This window comes from Megascapheus bottae, chromosome X (genome assembly GCF_031878675.1).
Source record: "Megascapheus bottae isolate mThoBot1 chromosome X, mThoBot2.hap1, whole genome shotgun sequence".
Classification (NCBI taxonomy): Eukaryota; Metazoa; Chordata; class Mammalia; order Rodentia; family Geomyidae; genus Megascapheus; species Megascapheus bottae.
In genome coordinates, this window is record NC_143547.1 from 3,597,226 (window position 1) to 3,623,616 (window position 26,391).

At 35.2% G+C, this 26,391-nt stretch overlaps 1 protein-coding gene across 2 annotated transcripts in view; it reads left to right on the forward strand.

Moving 5' to 3' along the window:
* The first annotated feature begins 591 nt into the window (after nt 1–591).
* The window catches only part of Glra2 (glycine receptor alpha 2), a 118,256-nt gene continuing 92,456 nt past the window's right edge, over nt 592–26,391 (forward strand). For both annotated transcript variants that reach the window (XM_090326664.1, XM_090326665.1), the window contains exons 1-2: nt 592–889; nt 3,308–3,441. In XM_090326664.1, coding sequence (XP_090182790.1) covers nt 660–889; nt 3,308–3,441 — 364 coding nt within the window. In that variant the 5' untranslated portion in view covers nt 592–659. The remainder of the gene's footprint in view (nt 890–3,307; nt 3,442–26,391) is intronic.

Consider the following 26,391-nt stretch of genomic DNA (forward strand, 5'->3'; position numbering starts at 1 on the left):
CTTTCAAACTCCCGTCCCGCCCACCCACCCGCAGTCTTAACATTTCCAGGCGCTCAGACCCCAGACTTTCTCACCCTCCCTCTTCTCCTCTGACTTCTGGTCCCCTCTATTGTCATCGCACCCCTTTCACTGCTGCCAGTCACTCTCAGCCTTCAACAGCAGGCACATCCCCTCTAGAATGCTTCTCCCCGACCCCCGCCCCAAGCTACCGAAAAGGGAAACATGCGCACTTCAGAGCTAGGAGCTGTCCGAGTGCTGAAATTTATAGGCTGGGTAAGATCACGTCTCCGTCTCTTTCTGTAGCCCTCATTCCAGCACAGGATCTCAGCGATTTTTGATTTTTTCCCTCTTTCCCTCAAACACTCAGGCGCACAGAGTCTTTTTCTCTCCCCCATTTACAACTTCTTTTCAAAAGAGAACATTTTCTGGAAGAAAGGGCTTTGCTATATAAAACAAAAGCCACAGCAACCCGACTTTCAGCGTGGCATTGTCGCCAGCCCCCTTTACATGGGGATGCGATTAAGGTAGCAGTGTTTTCATTATCCAGGAAAGCAGCTGGGGGGGGGGGTTCATCAGTTCTGAGGCTTTGTCTTTCCTGAGCTAAGTGATGGTCCTGAGCCTCGGTTTGACCTGACCATGATGCCCAAGACTGGCACTTTATGTTTTTTCTCAGCAAACTACACAACCCCAAATCTCTTTTTGATTTTCAAGGAAACCAGATTCCTGCCAGAATTCGAATCTGGACAATAAATAGATACTTTGTCCTAGCTTCTTTCTGGAATCATTTCGGGATATCTTCCACAAGCATCACAGAAACAGGAATGAACCGGCAGCTAGTGAACATTTTGACAGCCTTGTTTGCATTTTTCTTAGAGACAAACCACTTCAGGTAGGTGAAACGACTTTGCATGTTGATATTTGCCACTTGAAAACTGTTGCGAACGAAAAGTGTCATGCAATTATCTTTTCTTTAGTGCTCTTGTTCATACTATTTTAATTTTAAAGAAGAGAGTCAGATTTCTTTTGTTCATTAAAAAAAGATTAATAATGGTGGGAGGGTGGAAAATTGTCACAAAAGCAAGTTTTATGGTGAATCTGTACTCTATGCATTTCTACACACATTTTCACACTCACTGCGATACAAAGGTAATCTGATGAGTTGCATGCTCTTTATATTTCTATATAAGGTTAATGGGTTTTCTTTCAAATTCTTTCTGGAAGTAATTTAAAGAAGACATTGGGTGTAATGTTTTTCGTATGGTAGAGTTGATTAGATTAATTTCCCTGGAGCATGCTCATTTTATATAAAATACAAAAGAACCCTGATTCTCAGCCAACTTGGGACTTCTATTATATTTCATCAACTAAAAGAAGCATGCTATGAGTATTATGGTTCATAAATTTTCTTAAATAATCAAAATCTCTTTTTACTACTCTACTGACTTTGGAAATTAATTGCTTACCAAATTTAATTAAAATGACATGTATGTATTAATGTCTTATGAGAAATAGGGTGTGCATAAGTAAAATCATTATTTGCAAGTTCACATATTTTTCTAATTTTCAAGTCAATTGATACCTGAAAATGTCAATTTATTATCAGTAACTAGAATAACCATCTAATAAATAACACGCAGAGTCTAAGACAGGAATGAAATAGGAAATGCTTCATTTAATTTTTATAAAATTTTATGGTATTTTTTCACAGAATCAAGAAAAATGGAACACATAGAAATAATGCTATGGATACTGGGGAAAATCCCACTATGTTCCTTTCAGGTTCACATGTCCTACTGTGAGAGATTATAGGCTGGGTTTCTTTAGAATCATCTTCACTATCATCATCATCGTCATCATCTCCTCCTCCTTCTCCTCATCATCACCATTCCCACTACCATCATAATCAAATAACACTTGATTAATAAGATGAATCTGCATATGTGAATGTGAGTATTTCTTAATAATTATATTAATGTTAACTTCTACTAAATGCTTAAAACATCTTGGCACTTGGATTTCAAGTCTTTTCTTTGAAAATTTGACAATAATGTGGCATAATCTTAGTGTCAGAATTAACAAGTGCTAAACTGTTGAAAACAAAGCTCATAAAATTATACTTTAGTGACAGTCAACCAGTATACCTATGAAAGAATTAATATTCCTATAAACCTAACATGATCTTTTCATAAGCTCTTTATCACTTTTAACATAGATATGAAAATATGGCAAACCAACTTTTTGTGTAAAAAAGAGAAGTGATTTCAAAGTTTATTTTCATTAATACTATATTGGAGGGTCGACAATTTGAATACTCACAAACAACTGAAAACAAACAATGGAAACAATAGATAGGCTCATTATTGACCAAGATGATGTTAAAATTCTAAGTAAAAATTCTCTTTTAGACACCACACTGAAAAACATTAATAGTTGTTAACTGGAATAGAACCTGGCAGGTGAAAATGTATGTATATGATGATTGCACTGCTCACTTTGTTTAATCCATCTTTTTATAGATTTCTTATGAGAGATAAAAACTTACATATAAGGATGCAATCCTGTAATTTTTTAAAGTATAGATTTATATCATTGCATCAGTTTCAAAAATTGTCATCTCCACATCTGTAATAATTCTCAAAATAAAATTTCAGTTTTTATGCTCCCATAAAATCTGTAACCTATATATATATATTTATATATTATATATTATTTCATTTCAAACATCTTATGGTTAAAGTTTATAAAGTTGGGTGACATGACTCGGGATTTATACTTCTTTTAAAGTTGACTTTACATACAAGTTCAGCAGTTGATATGTGTTCTTATTTTTCTTCCTTTTTACTGTATATTTTGATTTTCTTTATGAAGGGTTTGTCATTCAACAAAGCAGTTTATGAATACAGTGCCACTCTCCCACCATATCCCTTACCTCAGTTTTCTTAATTTTTAGGTTATCCATTGAATTTTTGCCATTCAACAAAGCAATTTATATGTACAATACATCTTGATCTTTGACATCCCTTCAAAATCTTCACCTCCCTCCTTAAACATACTCATTCCCTTAGTTTTCTTAATTATTTGGCATACACAATGCATTCTTGTCTGCATTCTACTTCTACCCCTCTTGTCTCTTCAAGTATATATTTTGGGGGCTTTAACTAAGTCTTCCTAAAGAATTATACTATTTTTATTCTCCATAGAAAAGTAGGAAATATATCTCCTAAAATGTCATTTAAATATTCTGGGACTCTTAGTTCTCAGTAGACAAAAATGAAATTATTGCTAACAAAGTGAATGATCTCTATAGGGAGGCTTTCTGCAAAGACCATGACTCCAGGTCTGGAAAACAACCTTCGCAGACCCTATCGCCTTCAGATTTCTTGGATAAATTAATGGGAAGGACATCAGGATATGATGCAAGAATCAGGCCAAACTTTAAAGGTAGGTGCTACTTACAACTTATGCTAAACCTTTGAGAAATATTCTAGATGTCTGAACAGTTTAGTGTGCAAAGAATTTTGGTCTCTTTATGGAAAAACAAGCAAAGCTCATCTTATTTTAGCATTCTTTTCAATTAGTCATTAATTTGAGCATCTGAAATTCTACTTGTTGCTTGCCACGTTTCAGAAGTTCCCTTGTTGGTGCTCTATTCCATAAATCATACTAGCGCCAAAGATCAGTACTATCCTTATTTTGCCTTCAGTGGAACTATGACTGAAAGCGAATACAAGACAAATGTTAGTGTTGACAATCACAAACCACCACAAGGATGCATGGCAGACTTAATGACTATACCAAAATATTTGGATGGTATCTAAGTATGTTTAAAGCTCATGATAAAATACATTTTTTACACATTTCCAGGACTGAAGTTTTTGATTTTGCAACAAGAGGCTGCAAATTTAATATCTCTGAATTTTTTAAATCCCACTTGACATTTTCTATTTATGTACTTGAAATCATTTGGGTGGAGATAAAGCAGATTATAGAATTAGAAATTGCACATGCCAAAATTTGTGGATATTTTTATTCTTCAATGAAAAGCAAATGGAAGAAAATTTTATTTTTTTTCTTGTTTAACATCATAGAAATATACCAGATAGCTTCTAGGAGTTTTTCTTTTGTCCATTTGTTTTATTTTAATTTTCATTTAGAAAAAAATGTTATAAGAAGAAAATCACCAATAAAATTGAAATCTTGTGATGCTTTCATTTTAAATACATATTACAATGACAGGTAGTTTATAATTTAACTTAACATAATGTATTATAAAGTATTTATGTTATTTTATAAAAGGAGAAACTTATCATCTATATACTATGTAGTAATTTATGCATTGCTCTGTAATTTTTTATTCACAATTTAATTGCATTGTTTCCCTTGAGTTTTGATTTTTATTGCTGGAAAATATAAGAATTACAATAAGTTCTAAATTCATTTGTTCTTTAAGTGCTACACCTCTGAATCTACTCAGATATGGAACATTTCATAAAGAAAATATATCAAAAATTTGAAAAAACAAGTATTCTTATTTAAAAATATTTCCAAAAGAGATCAAGTAGCACAGAGCCAAATTTTCCTGAAAAAAGAAAAGTAAACCTTCAACATTGTCCCTTTTCCAAGAGGTTTGTGGTCACTGCATTGGAAGTCAATATTTGCAAGAAAAACATGTGGAAAACGAGCCAAGATCCAGCTTCCAATGAGATTGGATTGCTCATTTCATACCTGGGTTATGTGCAATACAGGAACTGCTAGGTGCTTTGGAAAGGTGAAAGATGAAACAGGTGTGTCAGTGTGTGTGTGTACCTATCAATAATTTGAGAGGCGAGAGATGTTGTGTGAATGCTTGTAGCATTAGAAATAGTTAAAATCACTAAGGAGACTGTAAGCCCTCTATACATTATCTCGATAATAAAAAAATAAAATAAAATAAATCCCTAAGGCAGTTTAGACAAAACACTACAGGATTCCACCAGTTGCTGTCTATGGAAATCGAATCATGGAGGTGGTCTAGAGATGGAAAGACATTCAGGTTTGTAAGGTTTGTGAGCACCTCTCATGTCACTCATTGTTCATTAAGGTCAAGGTACCTTTACAAAATGGAAATGGAAATGAAACAAATATCAATGATACCATTGCTACTTTAAGTGACACAGAAATGAGGCATCTTTTGAAGTGATTTTTTTCCTGATTGTTCTGAGGATGTCTCTCTTTGAAAATGGCATTTGCCATGGTCCTAGAGAAAAATGAATAGAGTAGGCAAAGTTGAGCCAAAGCATAATGACATCTTTGTGATTTACTTGCTATGTACTGCCTTAAGTACAATGACTTAGAGAAATGGGGTAATTACTGGAAACTATAATTTATTAACTTCACTGATTTTTTCTTCTATTGAACTCTGCACTTCAATGAATACCACTATTTTTATGAACTTTATTTACATAGACTATATCAGATCAATTTTTTGAACATCTCCCAAATCCTTCTATTTGGGGGAGCTTGGCTTTTCCAATGTAAAAGATCTTCCATTATTTCTGAGTGAATCAATTCCCTCCTTTGGTCTTTCCATAGAAATTTACATATCTAACATGATCCTTTTTCATATTTGTATTTTCTGAATCCACTTTATACTGTATTTGAGACAGGACATAGATGTGTTCTTTTATATGTACACACAGTATTGAAGACCTACTAAAATTTTAATGTTGAGATAAAATATAAACAATTTCACCTTTTTCTCCAGAATGAGAGACAAGAGAGAGAAGAAAATGTAGATCAACTATGAAGACTGCTGTTTCCAATTAATTGTCATAGAAGTTGAGGTGGAAAATTTGTCAGTAGTTACAGTGGTAAATAGAAGTGATCATAGCTTAGTCAATGAGAGAAAAAATGTTAGGGACAATAGATACCTAGCAACATTATATTTATTTGGCAAGATATCAAAGAAAATTAAATAGGTAAAAATGAAGAGCGATTAGAAAATCCAATTGCGTTTAAGATAGTGATAGTCTCCCTATGAGTATTCCAAAGCAAATAAGCTACAACAACAATAAACATTATCAAGCATGCAGCCAGTGGCTCACGCCTGTAATCCTAGCTACCCAGGAGGCTGAGATCTCAGGATCACAGTTCAAAGGTATCCCAGGAACAAAAGTCCATGAGCCTCTTATCTCCAATTAACCATCAGAAAACCAGAAGTGGTGCTGTGGCTCAAAGTGCTAGAGCACTAGCCTTGAGTTGAAGAGCTCAGGGATAGCACTCACGCCCCGAGTTCAAACCCTATGACTGACCAAATAAATAAATACATACATAAATAACTACCATCATCTTAATAATATTGATAATGATCAGCAATTAATAAAATAGAAAGGCAAAATGTGATTACAAGAACAAAAGCATAAGCCAAATGTGGGCTTTTGAAGTAAAAAAAAAGGCTATTCTGGCAGCCTTATTCAATATTAACACATTTTTCTGTTTCCCTTGTTGCCATGCATCAGCAAGAGAAAACACAAATGCATATGCATAATTTTTTATTGGAAATAAATTTCCCTGAATACTTTCAAGTCAGTAAAATGTTGCATGTCTTTCCCATATCCCTGATGGAGTCTGAAAGATGTCATAATGGGCATACATACAAGAAAGAAGATGGATGTTAGCTAGAAAAGGAAACCAGAAATGATTCAGAGTTAGGCTCTGTAATTGAGAGACATTCTTAGAAACTCTAAGAAAAAATAGCTTTTCTGATGTGCTAAAGCACAAGTGTATAAACAAAGTCATGAGTCAGAGTTGCCAACTGAATTCTATCTATAAGGTCCATAGAGACCTGGGCCACATCTTCTCAAAATACAAAATGTTTAAATCCTCAGTACAGATAACATTCTAGCCATGTCCATTAACAACTACCTTGTCCTAGTACAATGGCAAATGATGATTGTATATTAACAGAGAAGCTTCTTTCCTTACTTGGTGATTTGTCTACATTTAGGTGATTTATCATGGTGTTATTCCACCATCCAATCAGATTTTCTTTCATCAGTATTTTTATATAACGAAAATGTCATTTTTAACATTATACTTTTAATGAAATTCTCAAAGCTGGGTAAAATGCATTAACTCTGTTTCTCTCTTTTTGAAACAAAGCCTCTATTTTAATGAAATTTTCTTTGAGATGAAATTAACTTAGCATTATATCACACATTTCATCCCAACGTGAATAAATACATTTCACTACAGCATTTTGGGAGGAAAAGGATCAGAAGTAGATAATACCAGGAGATAATAAATTCATTCCATTTCTTTGTGTATACCAGGAACACTAATTTTTTCATGTCTAAAACCTAAATTTGGAAGTCTGATATGTGACATTAAAAGATACATTTTGTGTGCAAGATAGTTTCCTGAAATTTGAGTTAGCAGCTCAAGTGATCGTTCAGATATAAGTACACCTAGATTGGTCTATTTTCATGACATCAGAGGTCTTCTAGTTTTGCCCATTGATAATGTGTAGCTCAATAGAGTCCAAGTTCAAATGTAAATGGAAACTCCAATAAGGGGCACTTGCACAGTAGGACACTTGAAAAGGATATTTCTCTCATTTAGTGAAAATGCAGCTACAACATGATCATTTCTCTGATCATTCGATTGCATTTGGACATTAGACATTACTATGGATGTTGATAAACAGAAGCAGGATACTTATGAGAATCAGAATTACATTTGAATGTACAAAATAGCAGAACTATCCAAAAGAGCAAATCCTTGGTTATGCTGAAATTTTGGTTTTATAAGGAGTTTCAAAAGACAATTAATGCAACTATAAATCAACTTGGTAGAGCTTATGGAATTATCTGGTTTATAAATTACACAATTACATTGTTCACAGTAAAAAAAAAGAACAAAAACATAAAAAAACATACTCTGCTTAAATTCTGTGTCTCCTAATCAACAGGCTTGAGGTAAATTGCCCCTTAAATGCAGAGAGGAAAAGAACTCTAATGGAACAATGCCAATGTTTAAACACACTAGAGTCATTGTTAGAGTTATAAAGGAAAATGGATTTTCAGATGTCTATAAATGTCAAGCATGAGCCAGATTTAAAGGACACAAATACAGCATATAATTTTTGAGATGCTTTTAATTATGCTAAGGGAATTCATTTTAACTGACCTAGTAAGCCCAGTTGCAAGATAGTTGACATTTTGTCTAGGAAAACATTGGTTTTGGCTAAATATATTGTGCATAGCTACCAACAGGGATTCTTCACTGAAGAGACTGAAAGACAACTAAGGGAGAAAGAAAAGAAGATAATAAAATAACATGGCTGAGCTTGGCACTGATGGCTCATGCCTGAAATCCTAGACACTCAGGGTCTGAGATCTGAAGACTGAGATTCAAAACTCGAGAGAACAGGAACATCCATGAGATCCTTAGTTCCAATATACTCCCCCCCCCCCAGAAACCAGAAGTGGAGCTGTAGCTAAAATGGTGGAGCACTAACTTTGAGCACACAAAGCTCAGGGAGGGTGCTCAGGCCCTGAGTTCAAACCCCAGGACTGGTAAATTTTTTTAATTACTTGGCTGAAAGAATTGATTTAAGATTAGTTATTACAGCATTACCCTACAAAACACATTCAGTGTGCATATATATGAAATGTGGTTCGTTTTTAATACATGCATTGGAGTGTCTAATAGATTAAATATGTTGCTAATATTGATGTAATTGTTTCAGCAGTAATTTCATCCTGGGATGTGTTGTGGGTTTTGCTTTAAGCACAAGACAGAATGCCAAATCGCTTTAGGGCAGCACTTTTGAGATCTGCTTTCCTATCTGTCCTCTTCTGTTCCTTGCATATGTGGTGGAGCTTTGAAGAGGAAAAGTCTGAGTGAGGAATTAGAAGGGCGGGAGGAGAGCCCTTCCTATGTGTTTCCAGGGAATAGTGAATGCTAAGGACAGTTGCTTGTTTCCTACTCCTTGAACTGATCTGTTTGCAGCTATGTATTGTGGTAATTTTGTTTCTTTAGGAATGTTTTAAAATCACACTCCCACAGAATTTTTCTTTCATTTTAAAAAATCAACTATACATGTAATATGGTTTCTTCTGCTTACATGTAAATACTTCAAGATGTTGATTTCTGAGAATGACTTCATATCCAACAAAATAGTTAAGATCGACTTTATCAGGTATTCTCTAAGAAAGAAGATGTCTTTTATCAGATATTCTGTAAGAAGGAGCATTTTTACTTCCCCTCCTCAAATGTACAAAGAAAACAAAACATCTGTTTTCTCAATTTTGAAGCTCAAAGTCTGTAATGTGAGCATGCATGCAACTGGCAAACCACATTGCAGCAATTCAAGTTAGATGATGAAATTCAATATAACTTATTAAATATAATGTACAATGTTCAAAAAGTTTTCTTGTGCTCTTTGGTTTTATGTTTGCCACATGTGTATTATAAGGAACATACCGAATTGAAGGATTTAGGATTTAATATCAAAACAAATTTGTGACCAGAAGATCTATCTCTATCTCTCAAACCATGCTTTTACAAACCATTTCAAAACTACCCAAGGACCATATTTTCATGACAATGAAATGATAAATCTTGGAAGAGATTGATATGATTATCTTGACTTGAACCTTACATAATATAGTTGCATATGAAAACATCACATTGTACCTCATAAATATGCATATTGTATATCAATTTAAAATTTAAGGCATATTCTGGGCCCTACTTTTCTCCAGCTCTGCCTTTTCAAAATGTTTAGATCTTGGAATTTTTAACAGATTAATTCATTTTTTACACTCTAGGAATTGTAGAAGGAAAGAAGTTTCCCTGGAAGTGGTGCTGTGGCTCAAGGGGTAGGGGGGTAGCCTTGAGCTGAAGAGCTCAGGGACAACGCCCAGGCCCAGAGTTCAAGTCCCATGACAGACAAAAAAAAAAAAAGAAAACAAAAAGTGTTTCCCTTTGTACTTGAAAGATGATAACTTCTCTGTAGTATTTTTTTTCTTAAAACAACATTAGATCCATACTATCTTACCAAATAAAGCTAGAAATCTCACAAAACTAGAATCTGGTTTTGACTGTAGTTTTGACAGCTGTGATTCACACATGCCACTTAACCATTCCTGGTTTTATATTGTCAACTTCAAATAAAGGAATAGGATGTTTCTATAGGTCTGTTCCAACCTTGCTCTTGTCTGTCCTACCAGTCTAAATTAATATCTTTGGGAATACTCTTCCATCAATTATTAATCTAACCACAGAAGAGCTTAAGTACATCCAGTCTTCCTAGAGAATTGGTCTCTCCTCTGAGAAATTACTAGTTCTTTCCAGAATTTTTGCTCTTGTCCATATTTTATTTCCAATTCCAATGTTAACAAGAGTGTCAGTCTTCTGTAAGAAGACCCTGGAAACTTCCAAGGAGATTCTTAAAGAAATCAAAGATGTACAATTTGAGTCTTGGTTTTGATTTGATTGTTGCAAATTTAGGTACGAATAAAGCTACCGGAAAGGGAGCCATCAGGTTTTGTAAGATCAGCATCTGGTTAAAGATATATCACAAAACACTATTCCTATGAAATGTTCTCTATAAGATTTTAAATGTAAAGTAAATATGGAAAATTCTGTGAAACCACATCTGAAGACACTTAATATTTATTGCTATTTAAGAAGCTTTGAGAAAACTTAGAGAAAATGAACTCACAAAAATGTCTTTCCAATACTCAATTGATCATATCCTGGGAATATTAGTATTGTTTGAAATCATTTGGAAAATTTCATCTTCATAAAATCCATAAATCTAAACTACTATCATAAAAACAAAGGATAATAGAAACCCAAAATTCAAATAAAATAAAATGATATTCTGGAAAGATAATGTCCATAAGACTAAAAAAGCTCATATTTAGTAAATGAAACTTTCATTTCAATGCATGATCATCACCAGCATCCTAATGCCACAAGAGAATTTTTCAAGTAGTTAGAATGTTATTGGAAGCTATTTGTCTCCGGCTTTATTTAGTTATATAAAGAAATAGGGGTATTAAAAACAAATAGCAAAGAGACATTAATCAGAGTAGAAAAATATTTTATCTAAAACCTATCTAGTAATTTCTATAATATTATAATTTATAAATATAATGTACAACATTCACAATAAATTTCTTGTGCTGTTTTTTCTTTTTAGTTTTTCGATTTTAGCTTAATTTTCCATTTTAGTCTTTATGATTTTTGAAAATAGAATATCAAATACATGTTTCAAACTAACTTTTTTTGAAGTTGAGCCATTTCCTCAGTATAACATGATGACGTCTCGATTTCCACAACTGTTTGTTGAGATCTTTTCCATGACTTCCTTGAAATAAATTTTAAACATAGGCTAAATATGCCATTTACAAGTGAAATTAATCAATATGATCAACTCATATGAAGTGAACCTTAGTTTCCTCACCTACTATAATTAAAGTATCTTCTATGCTGATTTGCTTTATGATCATGCCTGATATATTTAGATATATAAATTCTCACTGAAACTTTTTTTTGTTGGAGATAGATACAGAAGAAATATCTTTGAAATAATCACTATATTATTAATAGATTATAATAGTATTAATAGTATTATAATAGATTATAACTAGTATTAGTAATAGATATATATTCTTAAATATATTATATATTTTGATTCTTTCTTACTAGTATCTCTCATACCTTTTCTCAGAATGTCATCATAGAGGGTGATGGAGAAATAGTGAAGTTACCTTAGAGTGTAATCAACAGCTCTGGATCAATATTAGTTGTTTAAGTAGAGTACACAAAGACACATTGTTGACAGACTAGCTTTACATTAAACTTGCATTCAAAACATTGCTTCAAGATATCCATAGCATTAACATTGCTAGGTTTCTAGTGTACAATCCACAGAGAATATAATACTAATTGAGTGTTTCTAGTATTTGAGGGTTGGCAATTGCAGATATAGCACACCCAGAAGAGGAACTGGGTGAACACTTATTATAAAGAAGTTATTTGCCATGTATATCCTTCACTTATGTCTGTTGTCAGATTTTGTTTTGTCCAGCCTGGGTGCCTGATTCAGAAGCACATGTTTCTCCACAGCCAGGGGCCATTGGAGAAAGCAGAAAGGTGTTTTTGCTAATTCCTTAGCTACAGATGTCATGGAATATAAGGAAAGCATATAACTCTACCACTTGAGCCACATCTCCTCTTTCAGCTATTTGGAGCTTAAAGATAAGAATCACACAGATGTTTCTGCCTAGGCTGTCTTTGTGCCACAATCCTCAGATCATATCCCCTTAAATAGCTAGTATTAAAGGCAAGAGCCACCAGCAAAGATAGAACTTTTGTCTAGAATTCTGAGTTTTGCCTTCCAGATTCAGTGTCTCTCCAAAATATCAAAACTTAAGACATCATCCCTGTTTGAAAGCAAATATGTGTACTGTGAATAAAAGAGGTGACAGTAAAGATTTTGTCTTTACTCAGAGGGTTTTTAATAGGTAATTGCCACACTACCTTCTCTCTCTAAAACTTGAGACCACTGAGTGTTGGCACCGATAATATTATATTATTTGGTATATTTTACTCTGGCTTAACCCCTTCCCATTTCTTGGAGTTAGTAACCACTACATCACCAATGATGTACTTGACATGATAAGCATCAAACAAATCCTGTATTATCAGTCATATTTTCTCTAGCTCTCCAAAACCAGGAAGAATTACCCATAGTCTGAGATATGTGTTCTTTTTATTTCCCCCAAGCACCTACATTTCTACACATCACATCTGTCTATCATACACATATGCCTCATTTATACGTACACTTGATTCCAATATTCTGAGAACTATTTCCTCTTTAAACCCAGCAGGTAGCTTCTTGTTCCATTGGTCTCTTGAATTCCAACAAAATTTATAACATTCAGGGACTTCAGCAAAATGCATGCATTTGACACTAGGGGCAAGTATCATGAAACCCACGAAATAAAAATTTCCTCTACGAGAGACTGTATTTATCTCAAGGAGAAAATTCTACTTTTCTACTTGTCAACTAGATTCTGTGAGTAGGACAATTACACACATATTGTATTTCATACCTACTTTTGAAAACCAATTTGTAAAGTGTTTCTGGGTAAAAAATATTCTACAGTGCCCACCCTTCTTTGAATGTATTTAAGAGATGCCAGTATATATTTAACAACACTGTGACTTAGATGAAGGATCGTTAAGGAGCTCAGAGGATATAGATTGACAGGTTGCAGCTTTCATGATTAAATTATTTCTTCATTGTGGGCCGTTACTCATTCAAAAAATATAATAATTACATAAGAATTTGGTGCCAAGTGATAACAGCATGTGCCATAATAAATAAGGCATCCATAAAATCTCAAGTGAGAAGGTACTCCTCAGGTTCTGACATTTCATATAAATGCCAGAATAAATTATGTGCTCCAGTCAAAAAGCAAAACACTTGACTAACAATATCCATTGGTGACATCAGGCAATATGCCATGTAGAGTGCAGAATGATGTGGCAGGTGCAAAGATGGCAAAGAAATAAACAGTGGATAACTAGATCCTGAAGGAAAGAGAATATAAAAATATACATAGATATAACATACACACATATACATATAAATACACACATATATATACATATATATATATATATATTGTAGTGCAACTGCTGCAGGGTGCCTGGTGTCTGAATGCACAGAAAACAAGCGAGTGCAGAGCTCAAATCTTACTAGTGTTTTAGGCCTCTAAGGACTCTCAAAACTCTGGGACTTCTCATCCCTTTCAGATAAACTCTGTAACTCTGCATATGGTTTACCAGAGTTATCATGGCTAAGTTGTTGACTATTTTTATATCTGATGCTGGGCTTCCTAAAAGCAAACCCTGTCTGCAAATGATGTATTAAAGGTAGGCAATCAGGGAAGACATATATATCAGGGTGAAAAATCAGATAAGGAAGATGGAAAGCCAAGCAAGGATATAATGTGAGCTAAAGTTGTTGAACAGAGGTTAGGGTCTCTAGGGTCCCTCAGGGGAAGTCTAGAGTATTGACGATGTGCAGAGTAGTCTTGAATGGAAACATAACTTGATTACCATTTTCTCTTCTGTGTCAGTGTTCAGTTAAGGACTGCTCACAGGGTGTGCACAGGTGAATAGGGGTGCATCTTAGGTACTTTCATCTCTGTGCATGTGAACAAGTGATTTTCAGTAGCTGCCCCCCTCTTTTTTTTTGGTCAGTCATGAGGCTTGAACTCAAGGCCTTGGCACTGTCCCTGAGCTCTTTCTATTTCATCCCATGCTAGTGCTCTACCACTTTGAGTCAGCTTCACTTCAGATTTTGTGGTAGTTAATTGGACCTAAGTGTCTCACAGGTTTTCCTGCCAGAGCTGGCTTTGGTCAGCAACCTTCAACCTCCTGAATAGTATGACCAGGCCAGGAAAGGTATTTTTGAAAGACCACAAATACTAGCTACTGGAAAGAAATAAATGTAAAATATGATGGGCTGGATCCAATGAAACTAGATAGAACTTCTATGTTGTTCATTTCATTGTTCTTCTGTCTCTTCTCTCTCATCTCCCAATTTTATGTTCCAGTCTCAGTGCTACATTCCTCAAGCCTTTTGCTTATGGTGTTTGGAATTGGAAGTGCTCTTTATCATGCTAGCCTTAAATAAGCCTGCTCTATATGTATCTTTCACATTTCAATTTCAACAAAATCTCAAAAAAATCTCTAAACCCTTCATCTAAAATGTGAGCATTTTATTGCGTACTTCATTGTCTCATTTCATCCTAAACAGTTTCAAAGAGACTGGGATTGGGATTATCTCATTTTTCATGATATACTTATCAAACACTTATCAGGTACATACATACATACATACATATGTACATACACATACATACATAGATGATAGATTATGTATAGATTTATATAGAGATAGGTAGAAAGATAGATAAGAGAATAGATTGATATATAGATACCAGTATTAAATTCTATAATCTTTACTAATAAAGTGGAAATGTGAGTGATGGAACTAAAATAGTAAATTGTTATCTTCCAAAATTCACTTTATTGAGAAAATTTGTATTTGTTATCTCATTTGTTTCCTTGCCACACTTTCCTGCATAGTAAACAATAAGAATTTTGTTTAAAATTCTTATTATTTAGGGAAAAATGATATTTTGCTGTCAAATGGGACTCATGCAAACACTACCTTTGCAGACATGTAAAGCTTCCAAAGGAGAGGAATGTAGGTCATTGAAGAACAATGACAACGTCATTTATTCTTGATCTGTAATACTTTATTGGACATATTTTTAACAGCTATATACTTTTATGAGTTGAATCTAATTTATATTTTAAGCCCCGGGTTATTGTGTGTACTTCCTACTTTCTGGAGGAACTTAATAAACTGAGTGGATTATTTCACATAGAAACATAATTAAACCTTAATTATGCATATGCTATGCAAATGCATACCCTACACTATGGTAGGCACCAGAGAAAGAATCATTAAAATGAGAATTATTAACTTTCCAGATTTCTAACCCAAACTCTTAATATCTCAGCCACTTTTAGTTTACCACTATTTCAGGGCTAATCACACTTATGAAAGCTTTATTTTTAATGCCCAATACTGAATAGTGATGGATGGTGGCATCTAAGCTACATAGTAGAATACACTGGCCTAACTGCCCAAAGGTTACTCTTCTCCACATCTATAGTGTTTAGTAAATAAACGCCACAGGTAATCAAATAACCCTCGTTGTTATTATGTGATATTTTAAAAATGACTAGGCAGGTCTGATTGTGAATGTGATATCAGGTTCACTTCATGGTTATAGCCCTCACTTTTGTTTGGCTCTCTGAAATAATTCTCCTTTTGTAGAATAAAAAAGGAGAGACAGAAAACAATGGATGGAGTAAAGTTTTCAAAAGGCCAGGAAAGATGGATCTCAAGCTACCTGGAAAGATTATCTCTTGCACTGGAGGAGAAACAGCATTCTCTTACTCTGTCAATAACTTTTGAAATGGAGGTGGAGGTAGTTGCCGTAAGATCCCATGCAATGGCCTCTCCCTTCTTAATGAAGTAGTATTCTGTCATGTGCCACAGAGATGCCTCTCCTACCAGCATACACTGCTCCCAGATACAGTCACTATGAAGATAACAAAGAGTACTAAAATCCTCATGGACTTTTACTATCATCCTTAGATGTACAAAGGAGTTTCTGGTCACCACAGCAGTTTATGAATACAATGCATCTTGATCAGTGTCACCCTTTTCAACATTTTTACCTCCCTGCAGCCCACCCTTTCCTTACTTTTCTTACAACAGATTCTTTTTTATTAAAGAATTTATTAACATTGATTTTACATCATATTTCAAATGACACGTTTAACAAACAAGTATTTAAAAAGAGAGTCTCTATTAGAACAGATTCTTGACTGCATTCTCTCTCCCTTCCTTTCTTCCTTTGTCTAATGCTCTCCCCTTATTCTCATCCCTCTTCTGTAGGTACCCATTTCCTACTGCTTATTTTGTTGCACTTTGTCTTTCTAAGGATTTTCCCTATTTGAGATATTTTGCTATTTGTTTGCTCTGTGACAGAGCAGAACACCAAGACTTGGGGAAACTGTTAACAATCTAAAACATCATAAAAGTATTTTTATGCAAAATTAGTGTTCAATGGGCATATTCAGTAGGAGACAGTTTGTGTATTTTACATATTTTAAACTAAGACTCATGAAATCAAACCAAATCTAGATAGAATTCTCAGACATAAGATGAAGGGATATATTTCCTTACTGTACCCATCCACATATTTCATAAATTTCCCATTGTAGAGTTCCTGAAATAATTAATAGTAACATTATTAGCTTATATTAATGGAGTTCTAAGTTCTAAGGACTTCCCATATTAATTCATTTAATTTTTCTAGCAACCATATAGAGAAGGACACGCAAATTACAAATTTTTATTTGAAAAATAAAGAAATAAAATAGAAGTGTTACATGTTTTCTCATAAGCTAGCATTAGTAAGGGTGAAGAAGTGGCTTTGATTTCCATCCCCTTCACCAACTCAGTTACCTTCATTACCATTGGTGAGTGATATTGCAAAGGCCTTCAACGATTGTCTTGATGTATACCAAACTCATAAGCGACTATTGTTCTGATTAACTACATAGTCATTTTAGTGGTTTGGGTGTGTAGAGACCTGTATGGGCTTTCTGAATGATTTGCTTCAGGATCTGCTTCATGATCTCTTTACTTCCAACTTCCTCAGATCTGAGCACATTTTTTGCCAGTCCTGGGCTTGAGCTGAGGTCCTGAGCACTGTCTTTGGACTTTCTCAAGGCTAGAGCTCTACTGTTGAGCCTCAGGACCACTTCTGGCATTTTTTTCTATGTTTGCTAGGCAAGCATTCAACCACTAGGCCAAACTCCTGGCCCCTGAGCACATTTTTTGATGAATAACTAAAGGAATAGGTGAAGTGGATCTTCTCTAATAAGAGAACATCTTCCTGCTTGAATGTACTGGAACTAGCTTAGAGGTAGGGAGGTGTGGCTGGTGGCAGGAAAATTAGTGTGTGAGGACAAGAGAAGGATTACAGAGACTGCATTCTCCACATTCCACAATTTTTGTATGTAACAAATGGAGCATGTAATTTTATATCATATTTCAGTCAAGATTTATGATGTATTTAAACATAGTCTGAAAATCCTGCCTATGATACACCCAAGCATACCACTCCATCTGTCATATTATACAGTCTTATAGTAAGTACACTTTCTAGGAGACTTCACTGTGTGGCCTGGGGAATATTTAATAATCTCAATCATTTAGACAGAGTAAGAGAAAACTAAATCTGAGATCTAAAATCCATGTTAGAATTATTTTTATTATTACTCTGAAAATTCCAAACTTGCTGGGGAAACAGAAATGTGTAGGTTCTGAGGGTTGCTTGCTGGGATACCATTCTTTTTTTTGCCAGTCATGGGGCTTGAACTCAGGGCTTAGGCACTTTCCTTGGACACTTTTTGCTCAAGGCTAGCGCTCTACCACTTGAGGCCACAGCTCCATTTCTGGCTTTTTCTGAGTATGTGGTACCGAGGAATCGAACCCAGGGCTTCATGTACACTAGGGGAGCACTCTACCACTAGGCTATGCTCCCGGCCCACTGGGATACCATTCTTTCAGAACTAAGGAGACTTTCATAACATTTCCTTGGTCTTAAGACCACTTCATATGACAAAATATTAGAGGGAGATGCTTATGGTGAACTCAACTTGTATGGACCGAGGAACTTCCAGAAGCATTCGCAGATAACTTCTGTGCTTCATAGAGGTGTAACACATTCCTGAGAAAATGAAATAATACATAGGCAGCCTGTCTTAATGACACAAACCAATTCTTAAACGTATAATCATGGAACCTCACATGAAATTATGTTATAGAGACTAGAAGTTCTGGATAAAGGGAGTTGACAATGGCTGAAGTATAAGGAAAAGACGAAAACTTAGTGAACACTTAGAGTATGGATAGGCTTTACAAAAGAAATGTGCTCTAAAGCCAGGCACTGGTGATTCACACCTGCAATCCTAGCTACTCTTAGAAGGCCTGGATCTGAAGACCATGGTTCAAATCCAGCTGGGGCAAGAAAGTCTCTTGTCTCCAATTAACCACCAGAAAACCAGAAGTGGCACTGTGGCTCAAAGAGTAGAGCACTAGCCTTGAGCTGAAGAGCTCAGGGATAATGCCCAGTCCCAAAGTTCAAGTCCCACGACTGACCAACAACAACAAAAAAGTGTTCTTCTTATACCACGCATCATATTAAATGTGATACATGCATATTCTCATTTGTTCCCTCCAAATTTGACAAGTACTATAGTTACCAATTCCCATTTTCCTGATCCAAAAATTAGTATTCAGAATCTTCATAGCTGGCTAGCTGTGAAAGACTGAGCAGCTGAGCAAATCCAGGCAGCATGATGTTAGGGCCCTGTACTCACCCACTGTACTGTTCTTTATTGTGGCCTATGAAAGCTACTATTGTGTGTGTTTACAAATGCATGCACATATGACTGGAGATGAATGTTTGAAGAGTGCAGAGTAAACTCCAAAGAGAAGACTCTCCTGGGAAGATTCTTGCCTTTTGACTTGGAAGACTTTCTACTTCCATTACCTGAGGGTTTGGGAATTAGGCCATTTCTCCTGAAAGGACTTTCTTTTCTACAATGTGGCTTTATTATGTTTGGTACAAGATAAAAACAAATCAGAATCTTTTTAAGGCCTCAGGAACCTGGTCTCTAGTGTGAAAGAATCATAGATATAGACTCCCATTCTTTCTCCTTGGCAAACTGTCCAAACTCTCCTGTTTTCACATTTTAATCCTCCAGCGGTCAAAAGAGCCCACAAAATGTTCTGGTGTCTAGACTATAAAGTCCTTTACTGCAAGGGTAAATTCAGCTGTGGGGAATGAGAAGCCATATGGCATCTTCTTTCTTAGAAGGGATGCTCTATTCAGCTTAGCACTAGAAATCCTAGCACATAGTTGGCCGGTTGGTGACTTAAGACTGTAATGCTAGTCTAGAAGGCTGAGATCTGATGATCCCATTCGAAGCCAGCCTCAGCACAAAAGTCCCTGAGCCTCTTACCTCCAATGAACCACCAGAAAACTAGAAGTGGCACTGGGATTCAAAGTGGTAGAGCGCTAGCCCTGAGCTGAAGAGCTCAGGGACAGTGCCCATGCCCAGAGCTCAAGCCCTGTGACTGACAAAAAATAAAAAGCATCCTATTACACTGAGATGACACTATAAAATAGAATCTGTGTTCTTCTTTTTGTATATGTGAAAGAGATACATTAATCCCTTGCAAAAGATACAGGCTAGAAAGCCAGTGGCTCACGCCTGTAATGCTGGCTACTCAGGAGGCTTAGATCTGAGTATTGTGGTTCAAAGCCAGCCCAGGATAGAAGTCCATGAGACTCTTTTGTCTAATTAACCACCACAAAGCTAGAACTGGCACTGTGGCTCACAGTGGTAGAGCTGAAGAGCTCAGGGACAGTGCCCAGTGCCAGAGTTCAAGCCCTATCACCACCAACAAATTTTTACCTTACTATCATACTATATATCACTTGGACCCATCTGCATTTTTCTGCCTTGAAAGATTATGAGTTGGTTGAATACAGACTTTGAGTATATTTTATATGTATTTCCACAACCTTACAAAGCACCAGTGTCAACATTCCAACGATATCAACCTCTTCTAGCTTGCCTACCTTGTCTCCCTTACCATGTCTCATTCCCCTCACTTCCCATCCATTTTTTGTTAACATTCCTCATCAACTACTTTCACATGATCCCTGACTTCAAAGAAATCAAACTAAGTAAGAAACTTACATACACAAAGTGTGTATTGCATTGAAACCCTTTTTAGTATACAGGATCAAAAAGATGTCTGGTGTAACACGAGATAAGACACGGAAGAGTTATGCATGGGAGCTGGGATCTTTCACTCAAATGTGAGCACTTATACCCATTATTCCAGGGTTTCCCTCTGAAGCAGGGAAGCAGCTGTCCTAGTTGTTGGTACGGACGAGTACATATGAGGAAATCTGCCTTTTATTTATAGATCTCTTGCTGACATAGAAAACCTGTTTCCTAACAGTACAGCAGTGACCTTCTCACCTTTAAAGAAATGGTGCAGAATGCCTAAGGAAATAAGTCTCCATTAGTGGGAAGATACAAAAACCAAGAAAAGGAAAAGGAGAGCTTTCAATGCTGTTAATTGGCAGACTTTATCCTTAAAAATATCTTTTGAAATTCAATCACTCCAATACTAATCATCAAAGAAACAATCATCCCATTAAAAGATGGGCCAAAGACTTAAAGAGAGTCTTCTCTGAAGAAGAAATAAGAATGGCCTAGAGACACATGAAAAAAAGCTCGACATTTCTGGCCATAAAATAAATGCAAATCGAAACAACTCTAAAGGGGCCAGGAGTTTGGCCTAGTTGTAGAGTGCTTGCCTAGCATGCAAAAAGGCCAAGGTTCGATTTCTCAGTACAACATACATAGAAAACCACTCTAAGATTCCATCTCAATTCAGTTAGAATGGCCAGGATCAAGAAATCTAATAACAACAGATGCTGGAGGGGATGTGGCCAGGAGGGATCACTGCACTGCTGGTGGGAGTGCAAACTCGTTTAACCCCTATGGAAAGCAGTATGGCAGTTCCTCAAAAGACTAAACATAGAGCTCCCCTATGACCCAGCAATTCCACCACTTGGCTTTTACCCAGTCGTCCAGAAACAAGGACATACTAAATCCACTAGCACAACGATGTACATTGCAACCCTATTTACCATAGCAAAGATATGGAACCAAGCCAGATGCCCCTCAGTTGATGAGTGGATCAACAAGATGTGGTATTTGTACACAATGGAATTCTATGCTGCTGTCAGAAAGAACGATATTGCCCCATTTGTAAGGAAATGGAAAAACTTAGAAAAATAATTTTAAGTGAAGTAAGCCAGACTCGAAAGAATATAGGCTCAATGGTTTCCCTCATTTGTCATAATCAGTAGAAACCTTGGGCTCTCCTAGCAGAGATTTGCAATAGAGCAAAACCTAGATACATAAGGCCATATAGGATGATGCTAAATGAAAGGACCTCCAGGATATAGAAACAAAAGCCATGTAATGAGTGATTGTTGTCCTTAATGTACTATGTTATCTCTCATCTCTTTTGCTGTCCCTTGGTTATCTCATATTGTTACAGTATTTCACCTTGTTATCTGATATATAGTATACATGTTTATTTGGTTATTTGAAATCAGATAGGGAAGGGGGGAAAACAAGATGAGGAGCTGGGGTAGGGCAAGGAAAATGGGGACCAAGACATGAGAAAGGGTATCAATGTATGTGAAGTAATGGACCTTCTATCTGGTAAATATAATGTAACCCTTCTACAATAAAATATAACTGGAAAAAAATCTTTTGCTAGGGGCCAGGAGCATGGCCTAGTGGTAGAGTGCTTGCCTAGCATGCACAAAGACCTGGGTTCAATTCCTCGGTACCACATACATAGAACAAAATCCCGAAGTGGCATTTTGGCTCAAGTAGTAGAGCTCTAGCTTTGAGAAAACCCAAGGACAGTACTCAGGCCCAAAACCCAAGCCCAGGACTGGCAAAGAAAATGTCTTTAGATAGATAAATAGAAAGTGCTGGGTTTCCCAACACTGCAACGGCCATGAGCAGGATTTGGGTTTCCAAAGGTGTATAATGTCTTAGAAAAAAAAACTTTATTATTTAAATAATTTTTAAACAGGCAAATTCTGGTAAGGTAAAAAGATAAAATTATAACTCATACAGGTATAAAATTAATAATATGTTAGTTTTTCTCTAATTCATTAATCAATGAGGAAACTAACAAATGGCATAATCAGTTCCAAAGAAATTCGGAAGATCAGATACAGATCAAGCACGACCTGATAAATATAACTCTTACCCCTCTATACATCACCCTGACAATAAAATACAATAAAAATAGAATACTGAAATGGAGCTGAGCACCATTAGCTCATGCCTGTAATCCTATCCACTCAGGTGGTAGAGATCTGAGGATCACATTCAAAGCCAGCCTAAGTAGGAAAGTCTCTGAGACTTTTATCCCCAATTAAACACCTAGAAGCTGAAAGTGGAGCTATGGATCAAGTGATAGCATGCTTGCCTTAAGAACAAAAGCTGTGACAGTATCCAAGCCGTGAGTTCAAGCCCCAAGACTTGCACACAAAAAAAGAATACTGAAATGGATGTAAAATTTTTCTCTATTTTCTCAGAGTGGGAAAAGGAAGTCACTTGAACCTCTACTGGACAGAATTTGTGTGTCTATAAACAAGAGATATTTTACCTTGCTATCAGTTGTACAACTTACACAGTTTTAAAATTGTTTCCATAGAAACAGTCAGATAAAAATGAAGGATACAATAGACATAAAAACCTATGACTCTATAGACATAATGTTTTATTTCTTAAATTAATATGTTTCTATGACATACAAACCCTTAGCCTAATTTTGAGTAAGTTCTAAATACTAAGTCCCAGTGATTGTAAATAGTTTCCCTCCTTGAACACTTGTTTGTTAAACTTGTCATTTAAATTATGATGTAAAAGGGGGGGAGGGTAATGGGTACCAAGACATGTGAAAGGGTATCAATGTATGTGAATTAATGCACCTTCTATCTGGCAAATATCATGTAACCCTTTTACTAATTACAATAAAAAAGAAAAAAAAAGAAAAAATATGATGTAAAAATCAACATTAATAAATTCTTAAAAAAAATAAAAGCTACTTTTGAGCTATATTTAAAAAATGAAGGATACCATACAGATCATGTAGTTTCCCACTGAATTTAAACATTCTTCTCAACACTCATGATTATTACACTTAATCATGTAATATTTCTCCAATATGGAGAGAGAAGAAGACTTTTCTGGAGTCTTTCCCTTACCACTGTGAGTAGGGATGAGAGTACTAAGTGCTCAAGAAAAGTACAAGTGATTGTAAAACAAAACCCTTGATAGGAGAAGGAAATGATAAACGAAAGACAGCTGGCATTTCACACACATCATATCCTTCCTTTGTCCCTGTAAGGCTGAGTGTGAGATATTTTATCTTTTATAAATTAAGACACTGGAGTAAATAGTGTACACAGTCACACCATCAGTGCCTAGCAGAGCCACGCTACAGATCAAGTCCTTCTGGCCCTAATGCTTCCAACTTCTTTAGTACTGATATTTTATTGCACAAAAGATGTAAAATAGTTTTCTTTTCATCAATATAATTCCATACTCATTCACTCGGTAAATATTATGTGTTTCGTACTCTAGTGATTGCCCAAAGGAGTCCATGCCCTGTCTAGAGATGACTAGAAAAAAATTAGGCTGTAATAAAACATGGCAAAGGTCATAGAACTATGGAAATGGCAAAAATGATAATATTCAGAAGGAGAAAATCATGAACAATTTCATAATCACTTGAATTTGATGAACAAGAAGAGTTGAATATAAAATCAAATTTGTGTATGTTTATGGATCTATACCAGTGATTCTATAACTATAACACCAAGAACGACGTGGCTTCTTCCTAAAATTATCAATGCAAAAAAGATTTTCAGGTTGTTAAGACATAACAAGTTGAAGAACTTGTTATTCATTTTGCAAAGTAGTAGCGGATTCAATTAACCAGAGAGGATCGTATTTAATTCTATTCTTATTATTTCCTACAATATAAGGAACTGTCATTTGGGTTCATGAGAAATTTTCAGTCCTTTTATTTCCAAACTATTTTCAAATAGCATTGAAAATTGTCTTCTTCTAAGGATAAATGGATTTTTATTTTTTATCTTCAACAATCCCAAGATGAAAAGAACTCTGTATTTTCCTGCACATTTCCATTATGACATTTTATTTTGGCACAAACAGAAATATATGTAGATTGCACTTAGAAATTATTTTCAACTTGAAAGTTCCATTTTGTCTCTGACATATTTAAAATAAGAAATAAACACTGTTATCAGAGGCAAAATGCCATGATTCTCCCAAATGCAAATGACTAATTTAAGGTCACCATGATCTTCCAATACACAAAAAATTAGCAGTTCACTTGTTTTAGAAAGAGGCTTGGGAAAAATAACCTCTCTTAGATGCTTGGTTGGGCACACACTTTGTTTCGCCTGACAATTCTTTCAAAGTGATTCAAGGGATTCTCAGCAAATTGTTTCTGACTTGTCACAAATGCTTTATTTCCTTATATTCCGCCCCATAATCTACCATCTAATTTTAAATAATAATTGGTAGAATACCAAATAGAGTGGCACAGAATTAGTACTCAATACATATTTGTTAATTTTGTGAGTGTTTAAAGTTTTAAACACAAAAATATTAAAAAATCAACAAATTGCTGCATTTAATTACTTAATGAACAAGCTCGAGTAAAAGTGAAAGTGATGCTGCCTACCTAATACAGCTTATTTTCACAAAAAGTATGTTTATATATTTTATAAATCTATTTTAGTGAACTATATGTTATTTTTCCTTAATGTCATATAACTAGTAAATATTTATACCATAGTAATATTTGTCAAAAAAGAATAATCTGCAGTTAATTTCATAGTCATATGAAATGTGATTCTTGTTGAATAAGTTTTTCATTCATTCTGCCATTTTCCCTCCTTTAAAAAAATAATTTAGTGGCCCTCAACTGGCAGCAATTTACCCTCAAAAGTAAACCACCTACATTACATAGAAAACCTCCTCACAGCAAAGAATGTTCTTCCCTGTGTACTATTACTCCCAAAGTTGAGACTCTATCTGAAAGAAAGAAGCTAGCAATAATCATCTGAAACCCACAGTGGCCACATCACTTTGCCAGACAATTAAGCACATGCTTATGCATAATTCCTAGAAGCAATAATGGCATAAAAATGTTTGAGTCCTGTGAGAAGTTCTGCAGAGATAAAGATACCTTAATAGAGATAAGAGAGATGAAAATGGTTAAGATTAGAGCACATTTCATTAAAGACTGACATAAGTGGATGTCAAACTTAAGTTATAGTCTCACGAGTTCAGCTTATATTACATTCAAATGACGTTCTATCTTTCAAGGCTCTTTACTTCTCATGAGTATCCACATACCATACAACACAGGACACCCTCACAAGAAACTGTATATATCGATACCAAGTCCCTAACTCTTTAAATTTACATCTTCTTGCTTCATCTATGAGCTTTATTTTTCCTTTATCTCTTGACCTTATAAAAAAGATCAGTCTGTTACAAAATCTTATTCCCAAGGAAATTTAACTTCTCTAAAAGTCAATAACATGTTTTTAATATTCCATATTCATCCAACAACCTCTCACTAAAGCAACTATGATACTTGAATACATGTTAAATTATTTACAAGAAATAAAATGCAAAATGAAAATGCCATTCTTGTCTATTTGTGTCAAGAGAGAAAAACATAACATTTTCATCTCAGAACTCAAAGATTGTTCCATTTGTTAAAGTAATATTTCCTAAAAATGATGCTGGAAAATATCTGGTATGAAACAAACCAAGAATGTTAGCTTGTACTCCTTGTATTGGTGTCATAGAAGACCGCATATTCTTTTCTAAATAGACATGTCATAGAGCTTAAAAAAATTCACCTCAGGCTAGTATGTAGCTCGGTGGCAATGCACTTTTCTAGCAAGTGTAACGTCTTGGGTTCAACCTCCAGTACCAAAAAGAAAAGATACAATGTTTGTGAAATAATGCACCTTCTATCTGGTGAATATAATGTAACCCTTCTATTAA